Source organism: Haliotis asinina, chromosome 2 (genome assembly GCF_037392515.1).
Source record: "Haliotis asinina isolate JCU_RB_2024 chromosome 2, JCU_Hal_asi_v2, whole genome shotgun sequence".
Lineage (NCBI taxonomy): Eukaryota > Metazoa > Mollusca > Gastropoda > Lepetellida > Haliotidae > Haliotis > Haliotis asinina.
This window is the reverse complement of record NC_090281.1, coordinates 15,316,742-15,341,383: the sequence shown is the minus strand read 5'-3', so window position 1 is coordinate 15,341,383 and position 24,642 is coordinate 15,316,742. Positions and strand designations below refer to the sequence as shown.

The window sequence follows — 24,642 nt, the reverse complement described above, 5'->3', positions numbered from 1 at the left end:
CAAGATTAATCGAATATCTACTTCTACTTGTTCGGTGAAAATATGAGCTTTTCAACCTCTCGTGACCACATTTAATTGATAAGTTTTTCCATCCTTGAATCTCCACCTACACAGTATTCTTGTATCTTTGATTCTGTCTTACGAAACAATATATGAACGTAGGTGATCCACTATTGCTTGAATTGAAATATGTATATATTATAACAACCTGTCGTCAAAGGACAGTAAAACAGCTACAATATCACAGTTACAGTTAAAACTAGAGTGGAAAGTTAAAACTAGTGGCACTATTTGGACAAAACAATTTAAATACATCACCAACAACAGAAGGTAGATCACCATACTAGGGATCATGTGGACTTACAGTGCATTTGCCTCCTGCATGGACCCTGCCTGGATTTACATCATCCCTTCAGCCTTTAGCAATTTAGGAAATCTAGCCTTACACTAAAACACACGTATTGAGCGATTAAAAATATGGCAAGTTTCAATTTACTTAGAATGTTTGTGGACTTACATAAGTCATACTGGACACGGGGACACCATGGTGAACTATGAATGCATCAAACCAGTTACTGGTGATATGTCACATCTTGGGTAAAACTGTATGTCTTTGTCTATATATGCACTCACGTCCTCACTTCTATAATAGGACCGAAAACAGATTTCAACAGGTGTTTAATGATATCAAATTTTGAATGAATTATAAATGATTGACATGTCTGTTTCGGATACAGCTCCAACTACTGTATTTAAAATACATCCTACCATAGAGTGGGAAGATCAGAGACAAGTTTACAACTACACTTGAGCTATAGGCCTTCATTGCAACAACCACAGGCACGCTAAATTCGTTGACTACCCATGGACATAAGGAGATATAAATACCATGTCTCGTGTCACAGCCATATTTACAATAACCAGCGTGCTGAAAATGACATGATCATCAGAATGATCATCATAAAATCTAAAAACGTGTGTCTGAAGTACAATATATGGCACCTTAGTAGTGTGTGATAGGGTAAAATGGTGTCAGCATGAACTGCAAATTCATTCTGAAACTTTGCTGATGTTTTATCTCATTCAGTTTATTATTCGGGTTATATATCTGGACATCCTGACATGCAGTCCAGGGTTACAAGCAGTCTTCAGCAACCCATGTTTGTCGTAAGAGGTGACTAACAAGATCAAGAGATTAGGCTGGTAGATAATTCCATTCAGCTCAATTGTAATACTTCAGTTCGTAGTTCGATGCTCATGATGTTGATCACTGGATTGTCGTGTCAACACACGATTAACAGACTGCCGTCATATCGATGGAACAATACTGAGTGCGGCGTTAAACAATACACCAATACATTTACACTCAAATTTATAGGTCACATGCAATGTAACTTCGCAGATTCTAATACCTTTCGGTATGCACTTACCGAGCAAATCATCAAAAATGCCAATTCAACCTATAAAGTTGAAAAAACGCGATGGAAAAAAGCCCGCAAATTAGGAGTTCAAACGATTCACTAAATTTCACCCCCGGGGGGAAAAGTGGTTTCAACAGCTGTGCTGTGCTGCACTGCGTCCATAACGCATGAGCAGTGAATAGGTTCGCGGAGCTTGAAACAGTATGCATGCCCGGAGTATGAAGTTGTGAGCAGTAGTTTAATCTTGGATGTGTACACAAAGAAGTAAATAATCTACTCGTTACATAAAAAAATTGTTGATTGTGGTAAGCAGCCTCTGTCACAAATAAAGTTCATTGTCACCTATATGTCTGTCTGCCTGTCTGCTAGAGACAATATGCAATACACATCTTCAATCATTGGCCACATGTAGTTTGAACTTAACACCTATCAGGCTATAGGCCATAGACGAACTAAATTGATTTATGACTCGTGCACCCGAGTCCTGTCTCTTCCACATTATGCAGTTAGGCAGGTGTGATACTTGTAGACATTACATGTTTTTATGTCTGTGGCTTGCAGACAAACTACATCAATTTTTATCGGATGACTGGATGTGACGGAAACTGGTGCAAACTCTTGTCAGTTTCAACTCCTGTTTTGTACTTGGACGATTGACAGTTTTCCAGTCACGCAGTAGTTCACCATCTCTACAAAGATGATTTTTGATTGGATCTAACGCAAATTCAGAGAACAATATTTACAAGATCCAACATCTCTAAATATATTCTCTAAGGATAACAACTTCTAGTGTATATGATTTTTTTTGACAACGGTATATGAATCCATACTGAAAAGACGCATCAAGTACAATAAAAGAGGTTGTTATCCATAAAGAGTCTTACTTTCTTGTGACTCGCCATACTTCTAAAATGCCCATCAAACAGATCATCTTTCTGTGCACACAATGAGCCCTCGGCGTGTCAGCAAATGAACCAGCCAATCGGAAGCTATCGTTACACTTGAGTGCACAGCCACCCGCTATGATTGTGTTCGGTCTCCCGAGGGGAAGTAAGCCCAACTACAAAAAACAGCATTTTTGAATCGCGATTGTATGCTTACAATTTTGTTTATTTGTTTTTTACAAGCATCAGTGTATATAATATGTCATGAATAAGTGATAATTCTGTTTTAGTTATGTTTGATTTTTTGGTTTCATGTGACTTTTAAAAAAGGATTATTACACCTGTAAAGATTACTCACAACTAAATGACAAAGTAACTGGTATATACATATATGTCCATGTCAGATACATACATAATATAAATTGTAATCGCGTGTGTGTAAGTAGATTATACGTTATACGTGATGCATTAAACATTTGACGTGTTTCAGACATTATAAAGGATTTTCATTTAACCTTGACCGTGAAAGAACTTGCATGTCTATATTTATAAACACTAAAACATATGGATCAAACAAAGCGTTACTGTTATCTTAGATTCATTCACACACAGACTGTCATTAAAATATCTGGTTGCCATTGCGACGCCCCGACACATCATTTTGTACAACACTTTCTATTTTGGCAACCATTATTCCAATATAATATTTACTCTGAGGTCTGAACCATGGTACCAACAATTTATGAGAAAATATTCAATTTTAGACCATATAAATCTGACGTTGACTTTTGTCCTTGAAGGTGTTTTTGCACACGAGTTTATCACACATGGAACAGGATATCATTAACGCCAGTCAACATTCTTGAAAAGCAATATGTACTTACATAGAGACATAATATAATACAAACACAATTAAAAATGCATGGTAACCATGGAAACGCCGTGGATCGTATGTGCCCTAACATGTACTGGTATGAACTGTATTTGTCAGAAAGCTGAGTCTTTGAGATGTCTTATGATACCAAATACACCGTGCTCTATGCTGTCCATACTCAGCAATTAAGAATGATGAGAGGTCAAACGTAGAATGTCAAGCAAGAATAGCAACAAATGGGGTTGCTGTGACCTTGACCTTTATCTTGACTTTATGAGTTTACATAGTCCGGTAGAGCAGTACTTGGATCACCATCAAAAAATGATCGAATCGCCATTTATACTGAAGATAAATTCTTTTATGTACAGCTGTCAGGCTCTCTGAAATATAGCATGGTTACCATGGGAACACACCAAAGTGACATATTGCAACATTGCTTGTTGAAAACGAGAGATTCCAAGCTTTCCAACGGCACCAAATACCTCTTGCAATTATATCTCCAGTAGACCTTTATCTCCTTTGGTGAAAAAATTGAAACACCTCTACCGTATGACTTAACAGTTAGTGAAACTGGAGGAGAAGTAAAACGTAATCATAGGCGACACACAGCTGCAGTATCTGTGTCATCATACAGCTTATGACGTAACAGTCAGTTACAGTAGAGGGAGAAATAAAACGTAGTCTTAGGCGACACCCAACGGTAGTATCTGTGTCATGATAAGGCTTATGACATAACGGTTAGTTACAAATTGAAGGAAACGTAAAACGCCGCAATACGTGGCAGCCAACATGTCTGTGATGTATCATGTTTTTGACGACACAGTTTGTGCCTGTGGTGGTAGGTTTCAATACATTATGTTGTTAGTGTACACGTATACATTATGCTTAAGCTTCAAAACCTAATGAACATCTGTTCTTTTTCGATTCATGTTGATAGACATTCACGAATTACAAATGAACAGATGTTCACCTGGCGTTCATTTTCATTTCATCTGGTTACACAGTTATAAAAGGAACAGAACAGATATCCATCTAACATGATATTTTCAGGCGTTTTATCATGTTTTTGGAATTTATCCCACAACAGACTATGCTTATCTGTGGTATATCATAGAGGAACACCACGGGTGTGATCAAGTAGAAGAATATATTATTCAGCCCATTGTTAGTAATAAGAGTCCATTAAACTGGGAACTCATGACGAATACAGATTAGAATGGGCCGTTAACAAGCTATCATGGATGTGAGATGCGACTAATTGGATTGGGTTTTCTGGTTCAGTGAATTGGTTGAAAGAGTGGCGATCTAACACCGATCGTTGGGACCGATTTGAATCGTTTCCTGTGTGCACACACACACACACTCACACACACACACACACATACGCACGCGCATGCGCGCGCACGCATACACACACATTTTCTCCTTCTTCATTCGTGATATCTCAGGATGATATGTACTTACCCGATGACACGACTTCTGTTATTGGCACATTGGCCTCGTGAGACATGTATCCAAGTATCGTGAACACCACAAGACCAGCATACATGCTTGTTCCTTCACACAGGAAGGTACACACAATCGCGTTTCTGAATAAGATTAAAACAGACACTATGTATGTTAAAGCAATCAATCGTCCACCAACGTCTATCGGAGGTTGAAGCATTTAACTGCATCTGTACATTGCTGATACCTGAATACCTTACACAACGGAAACAAAATTACTTATAATCAGTGATACAGTGGACTTGACCCTCTATTTGTTAAATAGTCATAAAAACAAGTTCATTATCAACCCTTCATTTGGGTGAAGTCCCATAAATAAACCCCCGAAAAGGTTATATATATGCTATCACAAGTATTCAAGAGGACTCGCATTCTAGCTGGTGAATCAATCATATTCAGCGGGAGACCCAATAGGGACTATATGAAAATTTTGAATTAACACTCAAATATTTGCTTAAACATCTAGGCTTACAACTACACAAGTTCACCGGCTACCATTATAGGAATAAATGATATATATTGTATTTTTTTCTAATTTTCAGCACCATGCTTTGCCAAAGGCAAGGCTTTATCGAATGTCTGTACTCCTTTCTTGCCTGTGACAATTTGCTTTTTCTGTCAGTAGAAAAAAAGCTGGTTTCAGATTCCACTGCCACTGAGATTTCTTTCAAAATGAACCTACAAATGCCACAGATGCCCGCATGAAAATGAAGTTTCCCAGCTTTAATTTACTTCAAAATGGACCATGTATTGCCGTTGAGAGTCTCTTCGTGAAACAGGAAAGAAATCTTTTTCAAAATGGATTCTAAAATGCCATCGAGTGCCCTTTCAAAATTACCTTTGAAATGCCCGTGAGATGGCTTTTAGAATGAAACATGATGTAGACTGTCCTGATATTACCTTAGACAGTTTGTGTTGAACTTGGTGTAGCTGGACATTGTTATGATACAACCCCAGGCCGCACCCAGAGAGTAGAACACCTGCAGACACGCCTCTAACCACACCTGATAAAGAAGAGAAAATCACTTCAGGATTACCTTCTTATGCAAATTGAATGATTGCGGAAGATCATCTGGAAACGTACCTTTCTTGAGAGGACGTCGTATGAATATATTCTTTACGTTGTTATTTGTAAGTATACGGCCCGACGACTTGACTTGCCGAGAAGCCGTTCTCGTTTTCCTGACACTGTATTGGTTTGTGCAGTATTAATGAATTAACACTTTGTCTACGCTACAGAACACCATAGAAATTAAAACTGAAATTCTCTTTAAAACAATATATTCAAAGGCAGGGATCAATAGAAAAGGAAGTCGATCATTGAAATAATGTTGCTCTCAGTCCTTAGGATGACACAGTAATTAAATTATTCCCAGAAATTACTTGGGGAAATCTCTGTTTCCTAATACTGATAATAGAATTTTGAAGCAGGTGTTACATTATGTTGTAAGGTACTCAATGTGGAAGGCAACTCTTGTAGACTTGAGAACTTCAACAACATATCAAGTCTTGTCTTCACTAGTGCAACAGATTGGCTTTCTTTGTAGGCAAGGCAGATTTGACAGCAGAAGAGAAAAAAGCTGGTTCCAGATGATTTTAAAGGGTTGTGACTCATGAAAAGGGGCTAGCTGGTAGACATGACATTCCTCTATCTACAGTCTAAAGAAGTTTGAAGAGTATTCAGTCAGGAGCTGGGCTTGAGCACAAGACAGGGACAGGGAGACCAAAGAAGTTCAGTTCTTTGGATCTCCGGCGACCTGGTCAGATTGTGAGTAGGGGATAATTGAAAAGCGTTGAGAATATCGGAAATGAGATAATTAACAGAGGAAGTCCTCAGCTATTTGATGAAACCCTTAGACAAGAATTCCAAAGACTTAACTGAGTGAAAAAGCACGGACTTTGATAAATGATGCTCAAAAAGAAGGACGTTTAAGCTAGCGTAGGGCTCACGAAAATAAAGACTGGGATAATGTTTCCTTTTCTGGTGAAGATTCTGTCTGGTTTCTATGGACTGTGCAAAATGGGGGCAAAATGCACCGTGAAATCTATCTACCAACGCCCAAAATATAGCCCGAAATTTCACATGCAGGGTGGGACATCATCATGCAGAGTAAGGCCGTCATGCATTTCCACTAGAAATCTGACAAAGGAACAGTATGTTGACTTCTTAAATCAGCACCTCCTTCCAAAGGCCTGAAGACTGGACATTCACGTATGATAAGTGGACATTCACGTATGATAACGATCCCATACACACTGTGGTCTACATAAACAGTGGCTGTCGAACGAAAATGTTCAAGTTTCAGACTTGCCCTGCTACAGCCCAGATCTTTACCCTTTAGGAAATGTGTGGGGACTATTGGAGGACAGAATAATCCAAAAGGAACTTGAGGATATGAAGAAAGAACTGGTCTAATATTGGGATACGCTGTCAGACGATTTCCAACAAACTCTGATCGGTAGTGTACTTAGACACATTCACTCGTAGACAGGGAGGTCCCACAAAGTACTGAAAAGACACTCCGTTACAGAATCATGTCTCAACATATTCAATTAAGCAAAACGTCTATGTTTTATATACATGTATAAGGTATATCCCAAAATAACCTTCTCAATACTTTCTGGGAAATATTTACTTACGACAGGTACTATCAGTCTTACGACAGGTATGTGCCGTCATATTACATACCATTCAACCAAAGGGTAGGAGATATTCCATTTTGCGAGAATACCACCAGTCAATGCCAATGCATGTGGGAAATATGCATATAATATAATATATACCCATATTGATGAAACATTTCCAAAAGAATGAATAAATTGTCACATTTCCCTTAATTTCTATTCATCTCTTTCTTCCATGTCTTCATCATTTGCTTTTGGTCATTCTTCAAGTTGACAACCCAATACCCCTACTTTCTATTTGTTAATGGAATATATATATATGCACAATTATTGGTTAATATGGTTCTTTTATGGGTTCCCGACCCTAACTCTGCTAGTCTTTGGTCTGTGAAATAATACCTGTATTTCCAGGAGTTTGCTGAAATTTGGGGTGATATAAAACATAGCTCCATCGGTTCCTCCCGGTAGAGTCATTCCACGAATAAGAAGTACAGTAAGGATGATATACGGTAAGGTTGCTGTTACATACACGGCCTGAAATATATTAAGGTGAAATCCTTCATGACATCACTCTCGCAGTGTACTGAATTGTCATACTAATGTAATATTGATATGAAAAACAACCTGCATTGTGACTGTACTATCAGTCTTATTAATCATTTTCATGCTCTGTATTTTCAATAGTTACACTAAGTATGATTTATGTTCATTTAAGCAAAGGCTATACATCAAGACGAAATGTTCACGTCAGATTTTATCTTTTCTGAACACCAATACCAATACCATTACTTTTTCTCAGTAACAATTGTTGCTCTTCACTACACCAATTTCAGGGGTCAAAAATGTTGTTTTTTAAAGCCACAGTGCAAGTGACTTTGAGAAAGTCACTTCTCCTGACTAATATTCCACTTGCCCAGATTTTTATGACACATCATGATGAAATTATGATGATGAAATTATGAGAGAAAAAATCAACATGGTATTTGATTGAAATGTTTACTGGACTATGTATCGATAAGTAATAAAAAGCAAAGACAGATAACCCTACTTTATTATCATCTTGAAATTCAATAGCTACATATTGAGCCCATATGACATGAAATCCAAGTTTCAAACCGTAAGTGGAAATTATCTAGTAGCCAACGGCCAAATAAGATACCATAATCTAATTGCCCGAAATGAGAATTGACTTGTCCGGGGCGGTGTTAATGTCTACATATCTGGAGTGATAGTCATACCTTTCCAACAGATCGCACACCTTTCACCACACAGATGAAAATGAGGAACCAGGAAGCCAGAAGACACAGCGCCATCTCCCACTTGATCGACCCAATTTCGTGGATACCCTTCGATATTCCAAGCGCCTTGTAACTGAATATATAAATACATGTGGGCGAGTATGGTTTTACTCCGCTTTTAGCAACATTCCAGCAATATCACGCCTGGGGACCCCAGGAACGGGCCCAGAGGTTGCTCTAATGAATCAATCAATCTTTTATTTTATTTGATTATATTTTTTTTATCTTTTAATGCTCTCCACGATAGTACAAGAGCATTGGATCTATATTGCACATAGATGTGATTACATTATTGGAATGTCGTTACATAATTTACAGTTAACAGGATTATTGATAATGGATACGAACTTTGATAATTTTTTTATGAGTAGACAGATTTTTTTATGCGAAGATTGTTTTCTTCTTATGCAGATTAGCGAATGTGCAATAATATGGGTCCAAATAATCAGATCTACTCTGAGTGAAGGCAGAAACCTCAATAGACAGTGGCGCGGAATTCATCACCTGTTGAAGGTGAGTTAGAGAGATTTTGCGGGATGCCTTTCAAACGGCCTGTTTCAGTTTGGTCATGATGATTACTCGTTCTGTATAGCAGTAAGGGATAAGATATTTCTTTTGGTAATAAGAGGTGTTTTTCAAATGAAGGGGAATCTTTTAGTGCACGATAATAGGCTCCTTTGGAACTGCTTCTGATGTCACTTTGCCCCCTTCGTAAGAACATTTTCAACAGGAACATTTTCATGGAATGATATATTTGTTGTGATAGCTTTAGTAGGGTGCTAACAGTTTCGAACTGATGCCAATATCTTATCATTCTCACACAGATTTATATGTCTGCGGGTAATCTGCCTAATTCTCCATATACTATGAAGCTTCGTGTAGACGGGCGAAATCCAGCAGAATATTTTAGTTGTAGGTTTGTTAGGTTTTCATAACCCCAAACTTCCAATACATAGGTGAAATCTGTAAAATAAATATATCCACCTACTTTGAAAAGTGTATCAATCGGCAATATAAAATTCGGGTTCTCTGCAAGGGAGTTCTTTAAGAGCAGCTATCATCCGTTGATTTCTATGAACATGGAATCTCAGAAATTTGTACCCATCACATATTTCAGTTATTTTGGTGCTCAAAGGTAAAAGTATGTTTCGGGTTATGAGCACGGCCCGTTCCAAATATTACAACTTTAGCTTTCGAAATAATTACGTTGAGCTTCCATTTTTAGCAGTAAATAAACAATTTCATATACACATCATATGGCATTGTTCTCATCATAAGCGTTGTTTTCCACACCAGTGCAACCTTGCTTAACAAGAAGTTTCTAAATCATATATGAAAAGGGCAAATAGTAATGGTGAGAGGTTCTCACCTTGTCTTACATCGTGTGTGTGTGTGTTAGTTTGTATTGTATTAGTATTTTTTTTCTCGTGGAGGAGGGATGATTTCCTGGAAAACTACACATTTAATAATACTCCAGCTATATGGCGGCGATCTGTTAATGTTCAAATCTGGACCAGATTGTGCATTGTGGATCAGTTGTGCATTTGATATGCAATACGATGACACTTGTCAAGAAAGCCTGACCATCCGATTCATTAAGTTGCGTTTTACGACAAGCATGTGTTGCTGAAGACCAATTCTATCCCGGATCTTCACGGGTCTTTATACAGACGTAGAACATGCGCTACTACTGGTCGGCAGAGCGTTTACAATACAAACAAATACTTTAGGTGTGACCCCGTGAGGGATCTCACGATCGACCTTCACTAAACGGACAAACAAATTTTCCACTGGTAAACCTGCACCTACTGCCAAAATTCTTCCGCTGCTGTACGGTATTCATTGTGTGAGTCCTCGCCTGTGTGTGTTGTAATGCTGATGACTGACGTATTGACGCTGTAGGACGTGTTGGCCCAGTCACTTGTGACATTATACTCTGCACAAAACACACGTTCAGTATTCGTTTAGTGCATTGTATCGTTGAATTATATGGGTAATATGTGGACCGAAGCCTCAAAACTGTACGCTAAGAATCCGCTGCTTAAAGCAAAACAGGTTGCAAGACAAAGGGTACAGAAAAATACTTTAAAAGCATTGTGATTTATCTTATACGCATCAAGTTTCATTTAAAAACTTAACTGACGTTAACATAACTTTACTTTACCATCTGCCATGGGTTATAAAACATGTTATATTTGGGAACGGCTGAGATACCGCCAGTTAATCTGTGGTGCAATGCCTCGACGCCAGCGACACAAGTGTCAGTGTTCCACGTGTTGTTACAGTTTGTCCAAGGTAGGACGGAACTGAAAGATGATATGGCATAGTACATCGCCCAGCCACAGATTACGTTCAGGTAGACGGCAGACCCAACACATATGATCAGCATACCAATGCCAATACCTGCAAACGAAACAAAACGAATAGTTCATTTGATGATAACTGGCTAAAGAACTGCTTGGTGTTATTCTGTGTTACCTTAAGAAGTACACCTGGGGGAATCTGTGTCATTAAAGTAAAATTTTATTATATTATTTGGTTACATGATACATATAGAAGGTTTCATGGCCAGACGTCAGTATGGTGATCTGCCGTCAGTTGTTGGCTACCTGTAGCCCATGTATATACTGTACTGAAATCCAATAATTTGAAATAATTTGAAATCCAATTTTAGGGAGAAATTCTTGATACTAAGACATTCTAGTTGATTCTACTGCGATTTGTCGACTGATTTTTATAATTTACATGAATTCATGGTGATTTCAAATTTTGATTTCATTCACGAAATGGCTTAAATAACGCGGATAAACAACATAAAACATAACCAACTCACTCATGGAAGGAAACGATTTTTTCCAACTGATAATGTTATAGTTTTTGTTTCCATTGTTTGTGTTGGAAAAAACAAATCATAGTGTGCATGGTATAGAGGTTCATCTGCCTGAAAGCCTCGATTCGATTCACCACAAAAGTACGATTTCTAAAGCCCAGGTGATAAATGTAAGAGTTTAATGTTTAAAACTCACTCATTCACCTTCATTCGTACAGTAAGTCACTAATCCCTTACTCACACACCAAAGTATACTCAACAATGTATGAAAGATTCATAATCGCATACCTCTTAGGTCACTTTCATATTTGCTCTTACAAGTAAGCCTTAATGCAGCTTGCCAGAGATAAGAGTCTTTACAGTAAATTAATTACAAACCTTTCATCAAAGGACACAGGCTCCAGACGTGGGAAGGACTCAATCCTGAAAACTGCCCCAGAGCAACCTCGAGAAAGACCAGAGGAAGGCCACACAGCACAAGACACATGACGAAAGGAATCAAGAACGCACCTAAAACAGACAGACATTTGATTGTTTTAGTTTCCGTACATGCTCGTGTGGAAGAGCAAGCATAAACTGTTTCATATGAAATGCAGTAATTCAGACACGAATTAACGAACATTTATGTTCATAATGTATTTGAACTGAGAAAAAAAAACTTGCTATAGAAATGTTCCCTAATAACTATGCATCGAAAACATGGAACGTATGCATCGAAAACATGGACTCATTAATACGTAATAGTCAGACAAATGTTTGTTTCTGAGTAACACCGTACTCAGTGGTATTGGAGCTCTGAGGTGATGATCTGTAAAGCATCAAATGTGGATTAAGCAATCCAGTGATTAACATCGATGTATGCAGTTGGGATAAGCTGACATGCACCAACAAGTCAACATGGGTTGCTGAAGATGAGTAAGAGAGAGTGAGTGAGTGAGTGAGTGAGGGGGATACTTTTACGCCGTACTCAGTCATATCCCATCCATGTGGCGACGGTCTGTAAATAATCGAGTCTAGACCAGGGTGTGAGTGATCAACTGCATGAGCAACAGGAAACCGATGACATGTGTCAGCCAAGTCTGGCCACCCGACCCCGTTACAACAAGCAGGGTTACTGATGATCAATGTTGTAACATGGATCTGCACGGGTCTAACAAGTAAGAACTTGAATGAGTTCATGAAATACGACAAACACTAGTATTCGCAGACCTTAAGACATTGAGTGATCGTTTGTGATGGATTAATTTAAACTCTAAAACAAAACATGAATTAAAGACATGGAGTACATCCTCGCAAATGTTAACGTTTGATACCTCCACCGTTTCTTTGGCAGATATATGGGAATCGCCAGACGTTGCCAAGGGCTACGCAGAAACCAATCATGGACAGCAGATATTCTATCTGTGAAGCCCAGCGTTCTCTCTCCTCTCTCCTGTCCACTTCACCATGGTCGGTGTCGTCAGAGTCCGTCAGATCCGAAACGGTAACTTCTAACTCATATTCACGGTTGGAATGCATTCTGAAGATCCTGAAGAAGACATGCATAGTAGGACATGGCCTATCTAACGAACTACAAGATGTCCAAGGTTTTCATTAATAAGACGGTACTCTTAGTGAGTGAGTGAGTTAATATTTAACGTCACATCGGCAATAGTTCAGCCATATCGTGACGAGAACATTTATTACTCAAATGGAAGATATGTATTTCATAAATAAACCTGTCGTCAAAGGACAGTAAAACAACTAGAATATCACAGATACAATTTAAAACTAGTGTGGAAAGTTATCACTATCACTATCACTATCTGGACAGCACAATATAAAACACGGGCTATATGTCACCAACGACAGAAGGTAGATCACCATACTAGGGACAATAGGGACTCTGATTGAGTGACTTAGTTAAGTTTTTTCAGCGATATTCCAGTTATATGACGGTGGTCTGTAAATAATCGAGTCCAGGCAATCAAGTGATCAACAGCATGATCATCAATCTCCGCCATACGATGACGTGACGTGTGTCAACCAAGTCAGCTAACCCGACCACCCGATCACGTTAGTCGCCTCTTACGACAAGCATAGTCACCTTTTGTGACAAGCATGGGTTGCTGAAGATCTGTTCTTCCCGGATCCGGTACTCTGAAGGTACACACGGTATGATTAACGTCTGAAGGTTTGATTAACGTCAGACGATTAGCGTCGACTGGATTGACCTGGAATTATTGTATACCCTCATCCTTCGGCACTGAAAATTAGGGATGAGCAACAGGCACTCTGTCAATACCCAAGGGACCTTTGACTGTAGTTCCAGTAGCAGTCACAAGACTGTGCTCTTTCTACAGGTTTTAGTCACTGTTGGTTTTGCTTGTCCAATCCACCCTGTTTGTCAGTAAATGAAGGGACTTCAACCACATGGCTTCAGTGTCGGTCTCAAAGCTGGTGCCTGGGATTTTTTGTGGGGAAGTTAGTGAAGAGAGAGCGGACGCGTGCCAGACTACTACAACAGAGCAATTTGTACCGAGACACCCGACGTGATGTATAAAATTTACAAATATCTCCATTTACACTGAAAAGGATAGTCGGTGAACTGGGAAATTTTATTCATGAAATGCCTTTGCATAGCAGAAAGGGTTGTGAGAAAAGGAGAATTATAATCTTGTTCAGTGACTCTAAAAGACAACAGCTAGGTAACTGTGTCAGAGACGTCGCTCAGTCTGAGACTTGGCCTGTGTGCAGAATAGAACAAGGGCGTTTTGATGAAAGGCTGCATAAAAAATTAAATGTTTCTCTGGCACATATTTTTCAAAAGTGACGAGGGCGGTAGGACTCTTGTTAATTTCTGACAGAAAACAAGTGACGAGGGGGGAACACTCCCAGAAATACCGCTTGGAAAGTTTAGCAAGCTGTTAGCTAATGAGTGGTAGATTCAGTCACACTTGTTCTTACAGACACCCATTCTTATATTGGACAAATGGATGATCGGGGCGCGATAAAGTCAAGTTATATTTTTTAAACGGCAATAAAAAAAAGTGACCCGCCGATGCAATAGAAACACTTCACTTTTTATTTAGCCTAGTATAGGGGCATTTTTCACTCTTGTCACTGAGGAGTATTACCATCCCCAGAAACGTTGTGAAGCAACCTAAGTTTGGAAACGGTGTCAGAATCTATAAAGAAAGATCGTTCTCTGCAAGAAACAAGAGGTTGTTACCCATATAATTCAATAGTGACTTATCTCCAAATGCAAAACACAGACTAGTCAGATCGGGTTTCCAGCTAGTTCATGTAAACAGTGATACATGCCCATGTGTTACATACTTCAAAATGATGTATGTCACTATCCGTTGCAATGACAAAACCTGAACATAATGCTTGTGTTTATTATTGACATTCCATTAGCGTTAATGCATATACCTACATACCTGCCTACCTACCTGCCTGCCTACCTACCTACATTACGTTATTAGATGATACATGCGCTTTAAAGCGCTCGCAACGCACTAAAAACAACTATAAGCAATCTGCTGAATCAAGCAGTTAAATGCAAGTGTCAAATACACCACACATGCAGGACGCCAGAATTCAGTACCTCTTCTGACAGCTACACGTTCATCGTCAGACACCGGAAAGTAGTAAAGTAGGAAAGTATCACGCCACAGGTAACCAATGAAACCCGAGAAACAGGAATACCTCGATGCGCAGGAACGTGGCTGATAGTGTCAGTCAAGAAAAAGCACAATTTTTTCAGCAGATAAGTACCATAAAGAACAAAGCCCGAAGGCATGAAAATATCGTTTGTCAAAGAATGGCAATATGCAGAAAAAACGCAGTTTTTGTGTTCTGGAGAGGGGTGTTAGGTAAAACAAAAGTACTAAGGTCTTCTTGTGGGTTCTGTGTTGAGAGTTTCATTCCAGGGGAAGAGGTGTCAAATAAGGTTGAATTAGGGGGGACTTGCCAATTTGTTTTGTTCTTCTGGAGAAAGATGTTCAGGCATGGCGTTATCGCTTTGCCGTAGGTTTTTCATGATCTATTGATGAATTCAAATGCTTGATAGTGGTAAAAAGGAAAATACTGGTCTATACGTGTCTAAACAGTTAAGCATGAATATCGCAAAGGATGGATCTCTGAAAATTAGTATTTGAGTTACGTAAACTTTGATCAAAGTAACACTCTCTTGTGAATACTGAGTGAGTTTAGTTTTACGCCGCAATGTTGCACCAAGTGTGTCATAGAGTGCAGACGGTGATACTGATTTTGTTATGAACAGGGGCGCATTCTAATGGTATTGATTGACAGGGCACACAGAGACAGGATTTTTGTCATCGCCGAATTTCAAGGCGTCTTTTACAGACTGTGTTCAGTACCATGCAACAATATATGGTTTACCTGAATCGGTTTTCCTCACTGTACACAAAACGTTCCAAACGTCACAATGTCAATTCTGTCGGGCCACCGACCCTGAAGACCTTTTGGCACACTGAACACTAAAGGGTCCGATTGTCACAATAACATTTCTGAGTTACACTTCCAGGTTCGTCACGTCCTTCACGGAGTCTATATTCCCGTCCTGATTGTACACCGTCTTCGCAGTTTATGCGACTGTTACTTGTTGCACGCACTGTAAGAGTTATGCCAGCGCTTCCCATCAACAGCTGGAGTATGCACAACACCGGCTGTTGACACCACTGTTACAAAAAATGAGAACGACGGTGCGGTGTGATTTTCATGAAAAAAAACCCGCAGATCTTCACGACTCACAGACCTGTTTACACAGCGATATGTGTCATCGAGGCACAGTATTGCGTTACGATTGTACTTCTCAGGGGAGACCTTCCCCACATCAAGCCACTAGGGATCCAATGTATTATGCTCGTTCATCAGAGTGTGCTGAATAATCAATTAACTTCCAGAGTCATCTGGCTTAGTCGTAGACAACTCTTAGATTGACCTACCGTCACCTGGAACGAGAATATTCGACGTCATTCACCGGACGTTGGGCCCCTTCTTCATTAAACACCCGGTTCCTACGACACTACAGGCGTATGTAGCTACCGTTATAAAAAGAAGCCCGTGCTTATATGTGATAGTTGGGTAAGCCCTGAGTACTGTCTGAATATACTTTTTTGCAATCTCTCGGGCGTACACGAAAACAATGACTTGCTACACACCTGGGAACCACCATCATCATTATCGTTTCATATTGGTCAATAGTGAGTGAGATAAAATGTGAAGTTGCATCGGCAGTACTTCAGTCATGTCGTGAATTTCAAGACATATATATTAATAACATTTATGGGTAAATTACAAAAACTTGTTAACGAAATTTTATAACTATCTATTAAATTTAGAACATTTTAACTATACATGACATGACAATGTGAAGAACTATAGATCGTCACATTGGACAGTTGTTTTGTTTTTAGGGTGCGACAATGTATCTGCTTGTATTCCATACTCAACACAGTTTTATTCCGCGAAATATGAGCATGATTTCCTTCAATTAACTTGAATCAACATTTTTCAGTTTGAGATAATAAAAATGTAAAACAGATGTTTACACGCATGTGACTGATTAACTGCAGTTATTCACTATGGCGGTTACCGCGATGATCTATTCGTGCATGTAATGAGAACGGCGCCGAGTTTCTCGATTCTGGATTTTTATCTGCTACATTCTCATTTCGTCCAAACGGTGATATTATATTATATTATATTATATTATATTATATTATATTATATTATATTATATTATATTATATTATATTATATTCAAGACATAGTCCTGCCCTACTACTGTCGAACGCTGGGACGTGAAAAGTGATTTCTAAACACCTACACAAATACTGTCAAAATCGTAAAATGAGTCATGGATATTTGTCAAGATGAAGAAATTGTTTTATCGCTTTATTTTCATTATGATTATGTTTAAAGGTAGAAGGGAGACTAATGTTTAAAGATAGAAGGGAGATTAATGTTTAAAGGTAGAGGGGAGACTAATATTTAAAGGTAGAAGGGAGATTAATGTTTAAAGATAGAAGGGAGACTAATGTTTAAAGATAGAAGGGAGATTAATGTTTAAAGGCAGAAGGGAGACTATTACAACACCTATGTTTTTTTTACCAAGGTTGGTGGAATGCTAGCATGATGTTGATTTCTGTAGTGAAAGATGTCGGTTTTCATCAATCAGATATCAAGTGAGGAAACACAAAACACCAATAACAAACTATTGTCGTTAAGGAACGCCAGCTTTCAGACCCAGGGCGACTAGTGGGATATAGCCATTTTGAGAATCACAAGTGTCAAATGTGGAAAACAGAGTGGCCTCCGTATCATGGAACGGTGTGGTCCAAGCGTACTTAAATTTGGCAGTTAATGCATTTCGAGGTGTCATTTATTTGAGGGTCGGTTTATCCAGATCGTAAGGTCAATTGACATTTGTATATTTTTTGTTAATTGGGGTCATGGTAACATGATGATACTGTAAAACATGTGATAACGTTTTCCACGTGTATATTATTCTTGATAACATGTAGCTGTTAAAAGTCACACACCCACCTGGACAAACACGAAGAGGTATGGTATAAAATAAAGAACACGTTGAGCTTTGACGCATCAAAGATTTTTTTAGTTTTGATTCAATTTGTATGCCTCCTTAAGTGTCTGAGAGTAAATGAGTGAGTTGGGCGTTTTTAGCAATAATCCAACGATGTCAAAGCGGAAGACACCACCAATGACTTTCACACGTTGTAGTGAGTTGAATGGATGCTGTACACGGTATATGATGGTTATGTTTACGTTGAAATGACGGGCAACATCTTGGACAGAGACACCAGCTTCCTGATTTCTTTCAATATGAGTTTAGCGTAGCATTGCTGAACAAGGAATGACAGATCCAATTTATGGGCACACTCGTACACCAACTAACGGTGGTGACAGTTCGTGCATGTTCGATTTAATGATACGTGTGTTTTTGCAAGAACATAATAATAGAAGCGACAAAACCCCTTCCACATTCATAAGAAATCTCTGCTAAACGCAGGGTCGATTGTCCAATTGTGACTATATCATGGCTAGATATTTGTTTCAGCATTATGACAGCTGTATGATGTTATTTGTAAACAAACTTCAAACACTTCATTAAAATGGGTGCGCAAACTGTCATTGTTAACACCAACCTCGCATTTGCTTAAATCCATTGCCTAGTCTCAGCGCAAAAGTGTTTGTGCAGGCTGTTCTATAATGTGTTTCCAGTTGCAATACAATAATAAGCAATACTATCATGACCTACCTGGGGACTGTCCTCGACTACTTGTCAGCCAAAGTGTCTGCCTCAGTTAACTTAAATACCATTTCCTGATTACAATCGTTCGCAGGTTATCTGAACCAGGAAGATCATTGGATTATAAAACCACATACATTTTGATTGGCTCGATACAGCAGCGCAGCAAGAACATGCCATAGCTGAATATCGCATTATTTCGGAATATGTTCCGTCTGAAATCTGACATTTGGATATGCTATACATACTTATAAACCACGATCATGTGCAATACATATACATTTTGATATATTCAACTGTTTGGCATGAAACAAGCACTTGGTCAAATATTTATATTGATCGTCGATGAAAATTTCGTGCGATGACAAGAGTGTTTTAAACTTCGCCTAACGCCCAGTTGCTTCTGTTTGATACCAAAACGTTCAATACATTCTTAAATGTGTACAATTTAACTTTTCCCAATGGTAGTGTGTTACTAAACCCCACATGTACGCACAGTGTTAAAAGCACTGGTGTAATCTTTGCACACAGGTTGCAATAAGATTCTCCTGCAGGTGAGTAGGATTTGTTCACAGGAGATGTATATAGCGCACACATCCTGGCAACTAAAGGTATTTTTTCCCTCGATGGGATGACAGCCTCGATGGCACATGATATTGTCAATCTAGACTCCCTTGGGATTTTACAACTCATGCAACCGCTAGACACACTGGGTTATTGCGACTCTCTCGTCCTTGGGAGGTATCTATTCACAGGTGGGTGGACTAAGTACTGTAATCACAGTACAATGTCAAAGTTTACTACACGATACTGTACCCGCAACTGGGTGTTTGCACGTATTCATATGAACACCATCTGGTCATATACCAACGGATTCGTGGGCTGCACATGGTTGTGTACTGCACACTAGGGGCTGTGACAAAATGAAAGAATCTGCACACAAGGTTGACTTCAAGGTTTTTGCAGCCAGTCACAGGTGAACTCGATCCCGACACCTCTAGCTCACTGAATCACTAGCCTGGCACCTTAGCCAGTATATTTAACTTCACTTACCATCATCGTTGCCATACCACAAAGAGACTATCAAATGTGCCGGTTACTCTGTTGTGATTCTGTCTTATTCGTCGTGTAACCATTATGTTTATTAGTTTTGTTTATTGCATTGTTTATTTGGATATTATGTAATGGGCAGATGTAGGTTTTCTCTATACTTGTTCTATGAAATGACTTGTGCTATATTTTGACTAAAAGACCTGGAAGGTACTACAGCTGCATGGGACTTCCCAGGATGCACTGATCCTGAGAATACTTTCTGCTCGTGCTTGCGTATGCACATATGGAGAGCTAATTCTCATAATACCATCACTGTCCTTATGGCCAGTACCACTACTTTTGTTATATATTGAACTGAAATTGTGCTGACACTGTATTTCGTACTACCATTGTAATAGCTTTGTAGTGGTTTGTTAACTTGTAACTGTTTATTATAGAATACAATTGTTGATTACTAGTGTACATGTATAACACTTCTTTGATGAACTTTGGTTTCACACTATTTTCTTTCAAGGACTGATTCCAGCTTCAGTTCTATTTTCAGCCTTAAACCTAACACCTATCATTGTTGTTCCAACAACCTCAAAGCTTCTGTGTATGGGTTGGTTATCCATTTTTGTTCTCAAACCATATATGTAGAAAACCTTCAAAAAGAGGATGGTACCGAACAGAGGAGAAGGTTTTAGTGAAATCGATCCATGCTACATAACTTTACCCACTTTATGTGAGAGCTAACGCTAAAACATAGCATTTGAAATGTAAAACTGATAACTTTAAATCTGATAGTGCATCAACATCGAAGAGGACATCCTACCCTGAACATCATTTATCAAACTACATCGAAATACCCAGTATATCATTTGTCACTAACTTGTTCGTCAGTCTTGCATCATATATTTATTTTGTAGATGTTAAAAAATGAAAACATCATCCAAACTGAATTCCGAAGTTAGTATATAAAATTATCACATTTCGCATAGTGTTTCTGAGTGTTCTTGTCTTCGTGTGATGTTGTCAATGTTATCATATAAATATATTTAACAGTCATTAAAGGATATGTATTCTTTGAATATTTACCTTTCAGTAACATGCCAGTAAAATCGCTATCGTGATTGAGTGAGTGAGTTAATATTTAACAGTCACATCGGCAATATCTCAGCGATATCGTGACGAGAACATTCAACAATGAAAATGAGCATATATACATCATAAAAACCCGTCAACGAAGGACAGTAAAACAACTAGAATATCACAATTTCAATTAAAACTACCATGGAAAGCTAAAACTAATAGCACTGTTTAGACAATACAATATAAAAACAGACTATAGAGGGTAGATCACCACACTAGGAACCATGGGGACTTACAGTACCTTTGCTACCTACATGGACCCTAGTTGGATTTACACCATCCCTTCAGCTGCTGGCGATTGTACGAAAAGTTAGCCGAAATTAAAATCATATGAATACTACGATTAAAATCCTGGTAGACTTAAATTTACTGTGAATGTTTGTGGACGTACGTACCCTCACAGGAGGACAATAATTTTACAATACTTCAACCGCCTTTGAGGGCACAGCCACCAACAATTCAAGTTGCTAATTCAAACTATCAATCATTAAAATACATCTATTTACACAACGTAACATTCAAAATTCCACCAAAAAATCAATCTCTTTAAAAAAAACAATAATTAAATATGGATTAACGCTAGTCAATAGATCCTTCATTGTTTTAACTGTAAAATACTTATCCCTTGAGATGGAGAATTCAACACAGTCAAGCAGAATACGCTCTCTCATCACAAGGGATACAAAACGGAGGATCCTCACCTTACAAAAGGTGCATATCAGTATATCTAGTATGGCCAATACGACATCGTCGTAAAATAACCTCTTCAAATCTGGACTGACAACCCAAGTAGGTGTAACCAATATATGGTTTTATTTCATGTAATTTATTAAATAAGGTTTTATAATTGCTATATTTATATTTCAATTGGTTATATTCTTGTTTCTACTGTAATTCATTCGTTTCTGATTTTTTAAAAGTCGTTAATGTTAGGTCAACTTGTGGCCTAACCAACTGCCAAGGAGGAGAAGAAAGAAGACGGGAAGGAGCTATGTTTTCCAGCTCAATGCTGGCAGCAGAAATAAGTGGTTTTATTCTTAAACCAAGAGGCGGAACAAGAGAAGATTTCTTATTGTATAAATCCTCATACAGAGGATTGAAAACACAGTTATAGGCAGGGTTTGACTCATTGGAATATAGTTTTGTTACATACTGTAAAGCTAATTTTATACGTCGCTGCTCAAGAGATGGTTCATCAGCCTCGACATACAGACTGTCAACAGGTGAAGTTCTAAAGGAGCCAAGACAAAGTCTTAGACCTTGATGATGGACTGAATCTAATAGTTTTAAGTTGCTTTTGCAGGCTCCACCATAGACAATGGAGCCATAATCAAGTTTAAAACGCACGAGAGATCGATATAGTTGGACAAGGGTAGCTTCATCCGCTCCCCATAAAGAATTTGAAACCACTTTCAACAAGTCAAGTGCTTTCAAGCATTTAGTTTTAAGTGACTTAATATGCGGTACAAAACGTTAAGTGTGAGTCAAAAATGAGACCCAAGAACTTGGCTTCCGTCACAACTTTAATTGGTGTGCCATCCAGAGATAGTTCAGGGTCTTTATGTGGTTTATATTTACGACAAAAATGTATACAGTTAGTTTTCGATTTAGAAAATTTAAAGCCGTTTTCAAGACACCATTTATTAATTTTGTTTAAACACAACTGCAATTGCCGTTCAATGGTATGCATATTTTTACCACCACAGGAAATATTAAAATCATCCACAAATAACGATCCATCAATTGAATCGTTTAAAACTTTTGATACACTTTTATACTAAAAAGTGTGACTGATAAAATACTGCCTTGTGAAACACCCTGATCCTGATGGAATATTCAACACAGTCAAGCAGAACATGCTTGACTGTGATTCTTTCATCACAAGCGATACAAAACGGAGGATCCTCACCTTTTAATAGATAATCGTAAGTATACCTCGTATGGCCAATGCGACATCGTCGCATAATGACGATGCGAATCTGGAGTGACAACCCAAGTAAGTATAACCGATGTAAGGTTTTATTTCATGTAATTTATTTATACCTACCTGGGTGTCCCACTTCTTCTGCATCAGATCACGGATATAAGATCTTATTGTAGCTTTATGATCTGAGTATGGAATAAGAAGTGGTGTCACAGATTTGTTGGGTGCCGCCTTATCAGCAAGATCGGCCATTGTGTTACCAGAAATGCCAACGTGACTAGGTAACCAACAAAAGACGATGTCGCACTGGCCAGTAGCAAGATCATTGTACAATTCAATAATTTCAATTAAAAGTGGATGTTTACAAGAAATATTTTTAATAGCCTGAAGGCAAGAAAGGGAGTCGGAATAGATTATTTACTGTTTATGTTTAGGGTGTCTTTGAATATATTTAAGAGTCGTTATTATGGCGTTAGCTTCAGCTGTGAAAATAGAATTGTTATCTGGCAATCTAGAAGATATTGTTCTGGATCCAATGACAGTGGCACAAGCTACTGCACCACCGTCTTTGGAGCCATCTGTAAATAAGGGTTTATAATTGCTATATTTAATTTTTAATTGATTATATTCTTGTATATATTGCAAGTCATTTGTTTCTGATTTTTTATATGTAGTCAATGTTAGGTCAACCTGTGGCCTAACCAATTGCCAAGGAGAAGAAGAAAGAAGACGAGAAGGTGCTATATTATCCAGCTCAATGCCAGCAGCAGTAATGAAAGGCTTAATTCTAAGGCCCAGAGGGGGAACAAGAGAAGGTTTCTTGACGTACAAATCTTCATGAAGAGGTCTAAAAACACAATTAAATTCAGGATTAGACCCGTTAGAATAGAGTTTCGTAATATACTGTAAAGCTAGTTTTATACGGCTTTGAGTAAGAGAAGGCTCATCTGCCTCAACATAGAGACTGTCAATAGGAGAGGTTCTAAAGGACCCAAGACAAAGTCTTAGGCCTTGGTGGTGGACAGAATCAAGTAGCTTTAGGTTGCTTTTGCAAGCTCCACCATATACGATGGAGCCATAATCAAGCTTCGAGCGGATACGTGATCTGTATAGGTGTAGGAGAGTACCTTGATCCCCTCCCCACTTTGAGTTAGAAACGACTTTCAGTAAATCGAGTGCCTTCAGGCATTTAGTTTTTAGGTATTTGATATGCGGTAAAAAGTTAAGTGGGAGTCATAAATTAAACCCAGAAACTTGGCTTCCTTGACAACTTTGATAGGAGTGCCATTTAAAAATTGTTCTGGTTCCTTATGAGGCTTATATTTTCTACAAAAGTGTAGACAATTTGTTTTTGATTTGGAAAATTTAAAGCCATTTTCAAGACACCATTTATTTATCTTATTTAGGCACAACTGCAGTTGTCGTTCAATAGTATGCATATGTTTACCTCGACAAGAAATATTAAAATCATACACAAATAATGATCCATCAACTGAATCGTTTAAAACCTTGGATAAACTGTTGATCTTGATGCTGAATAAAGTAACATATAAAATAATGCCTTGTGGAACACCCTGATCCTGATTGTAATGATCAGACAGGGTTGAACCCACTCGGACTTGAAATTGCCTGTCCTTTAAAAACTGTGATATGAAAAGAGGTAACCGACCCCTTAAACCAAAATCATGTAAATCCTTTAGAATACCATGCTTCCGGGTCGTATCATAAGCTTTCTCAAGATCAAAGAAGATTGATACAGCATGTTGCTTATTTACAATAGCATTTTTGACATAGGATTCTAATCGTACCAAATGATC

General features: G+C 38.4%; 1 protein-coding gene across 2 annotated transcripts in view; it reads right to left on the bottom strand.

Moving 5' to 3' along the window:
• Positions 1 to 18,770, bottom strand: part of LOC137272290 (sodium- and chloride-dependent glycine transporter 2-like) — a 29,700-nt gene extending 10,930 nt beyond the window's left edge. The window contains exons 1-10 of one of the 2 annotated variants that reach the window (XM_067804655.1): positions 18,727 to 18,761; positions 15,825 to 16,396; positions 12,752 to 12,966; positions 11,817 to 11,948; positions 10,823 to 11,011; positions 10,418 to 10,544; positions 8,549 to 8,681; positions 7,710 to 7,844; positions 5,586 to 5,689; positions 4,644 to 4,768 (exon numbers count right to left, since the gene is read on the bottom strand). In XM_067804655.1, the coding sequence (XP_067660756.1) occupies positions 4,644 to 4,768; positions 5,586 to 5,689; positions 7,710 to 7,844; positions 8,549 to 8,681; positions 10,418 to 10,544; positions 10,823 to 11,011; positions 11,817 to 11,948; positions 12,752 to 12,956 (1,150 nt within the window). In that variant the 5' untranslated portion in view covers positions 12,957 to 12,966; positions 15,825 to 16,396; positions 18,727 to 18,761. Of the gene's footprint in view, positions 1 to 4,643; positions 4,769 to 5,585; positions 5,690 to 7,709; positions 7,845 to 8,548; positions 8,682 to 10,417; positions 10,545 to 10,822; positions 11,012 to 11,816; positions 11,949 to 12,751; positions 12,967 to 15,824; positions 16,397 to 18,726 lie in introns of both variants that reach the window. The other variant, XM_067804654.1, reaches the window with a different exon arrangement.
• Positions 18,771 to 24,642: the final 5,872 nt, after the last annotated feature.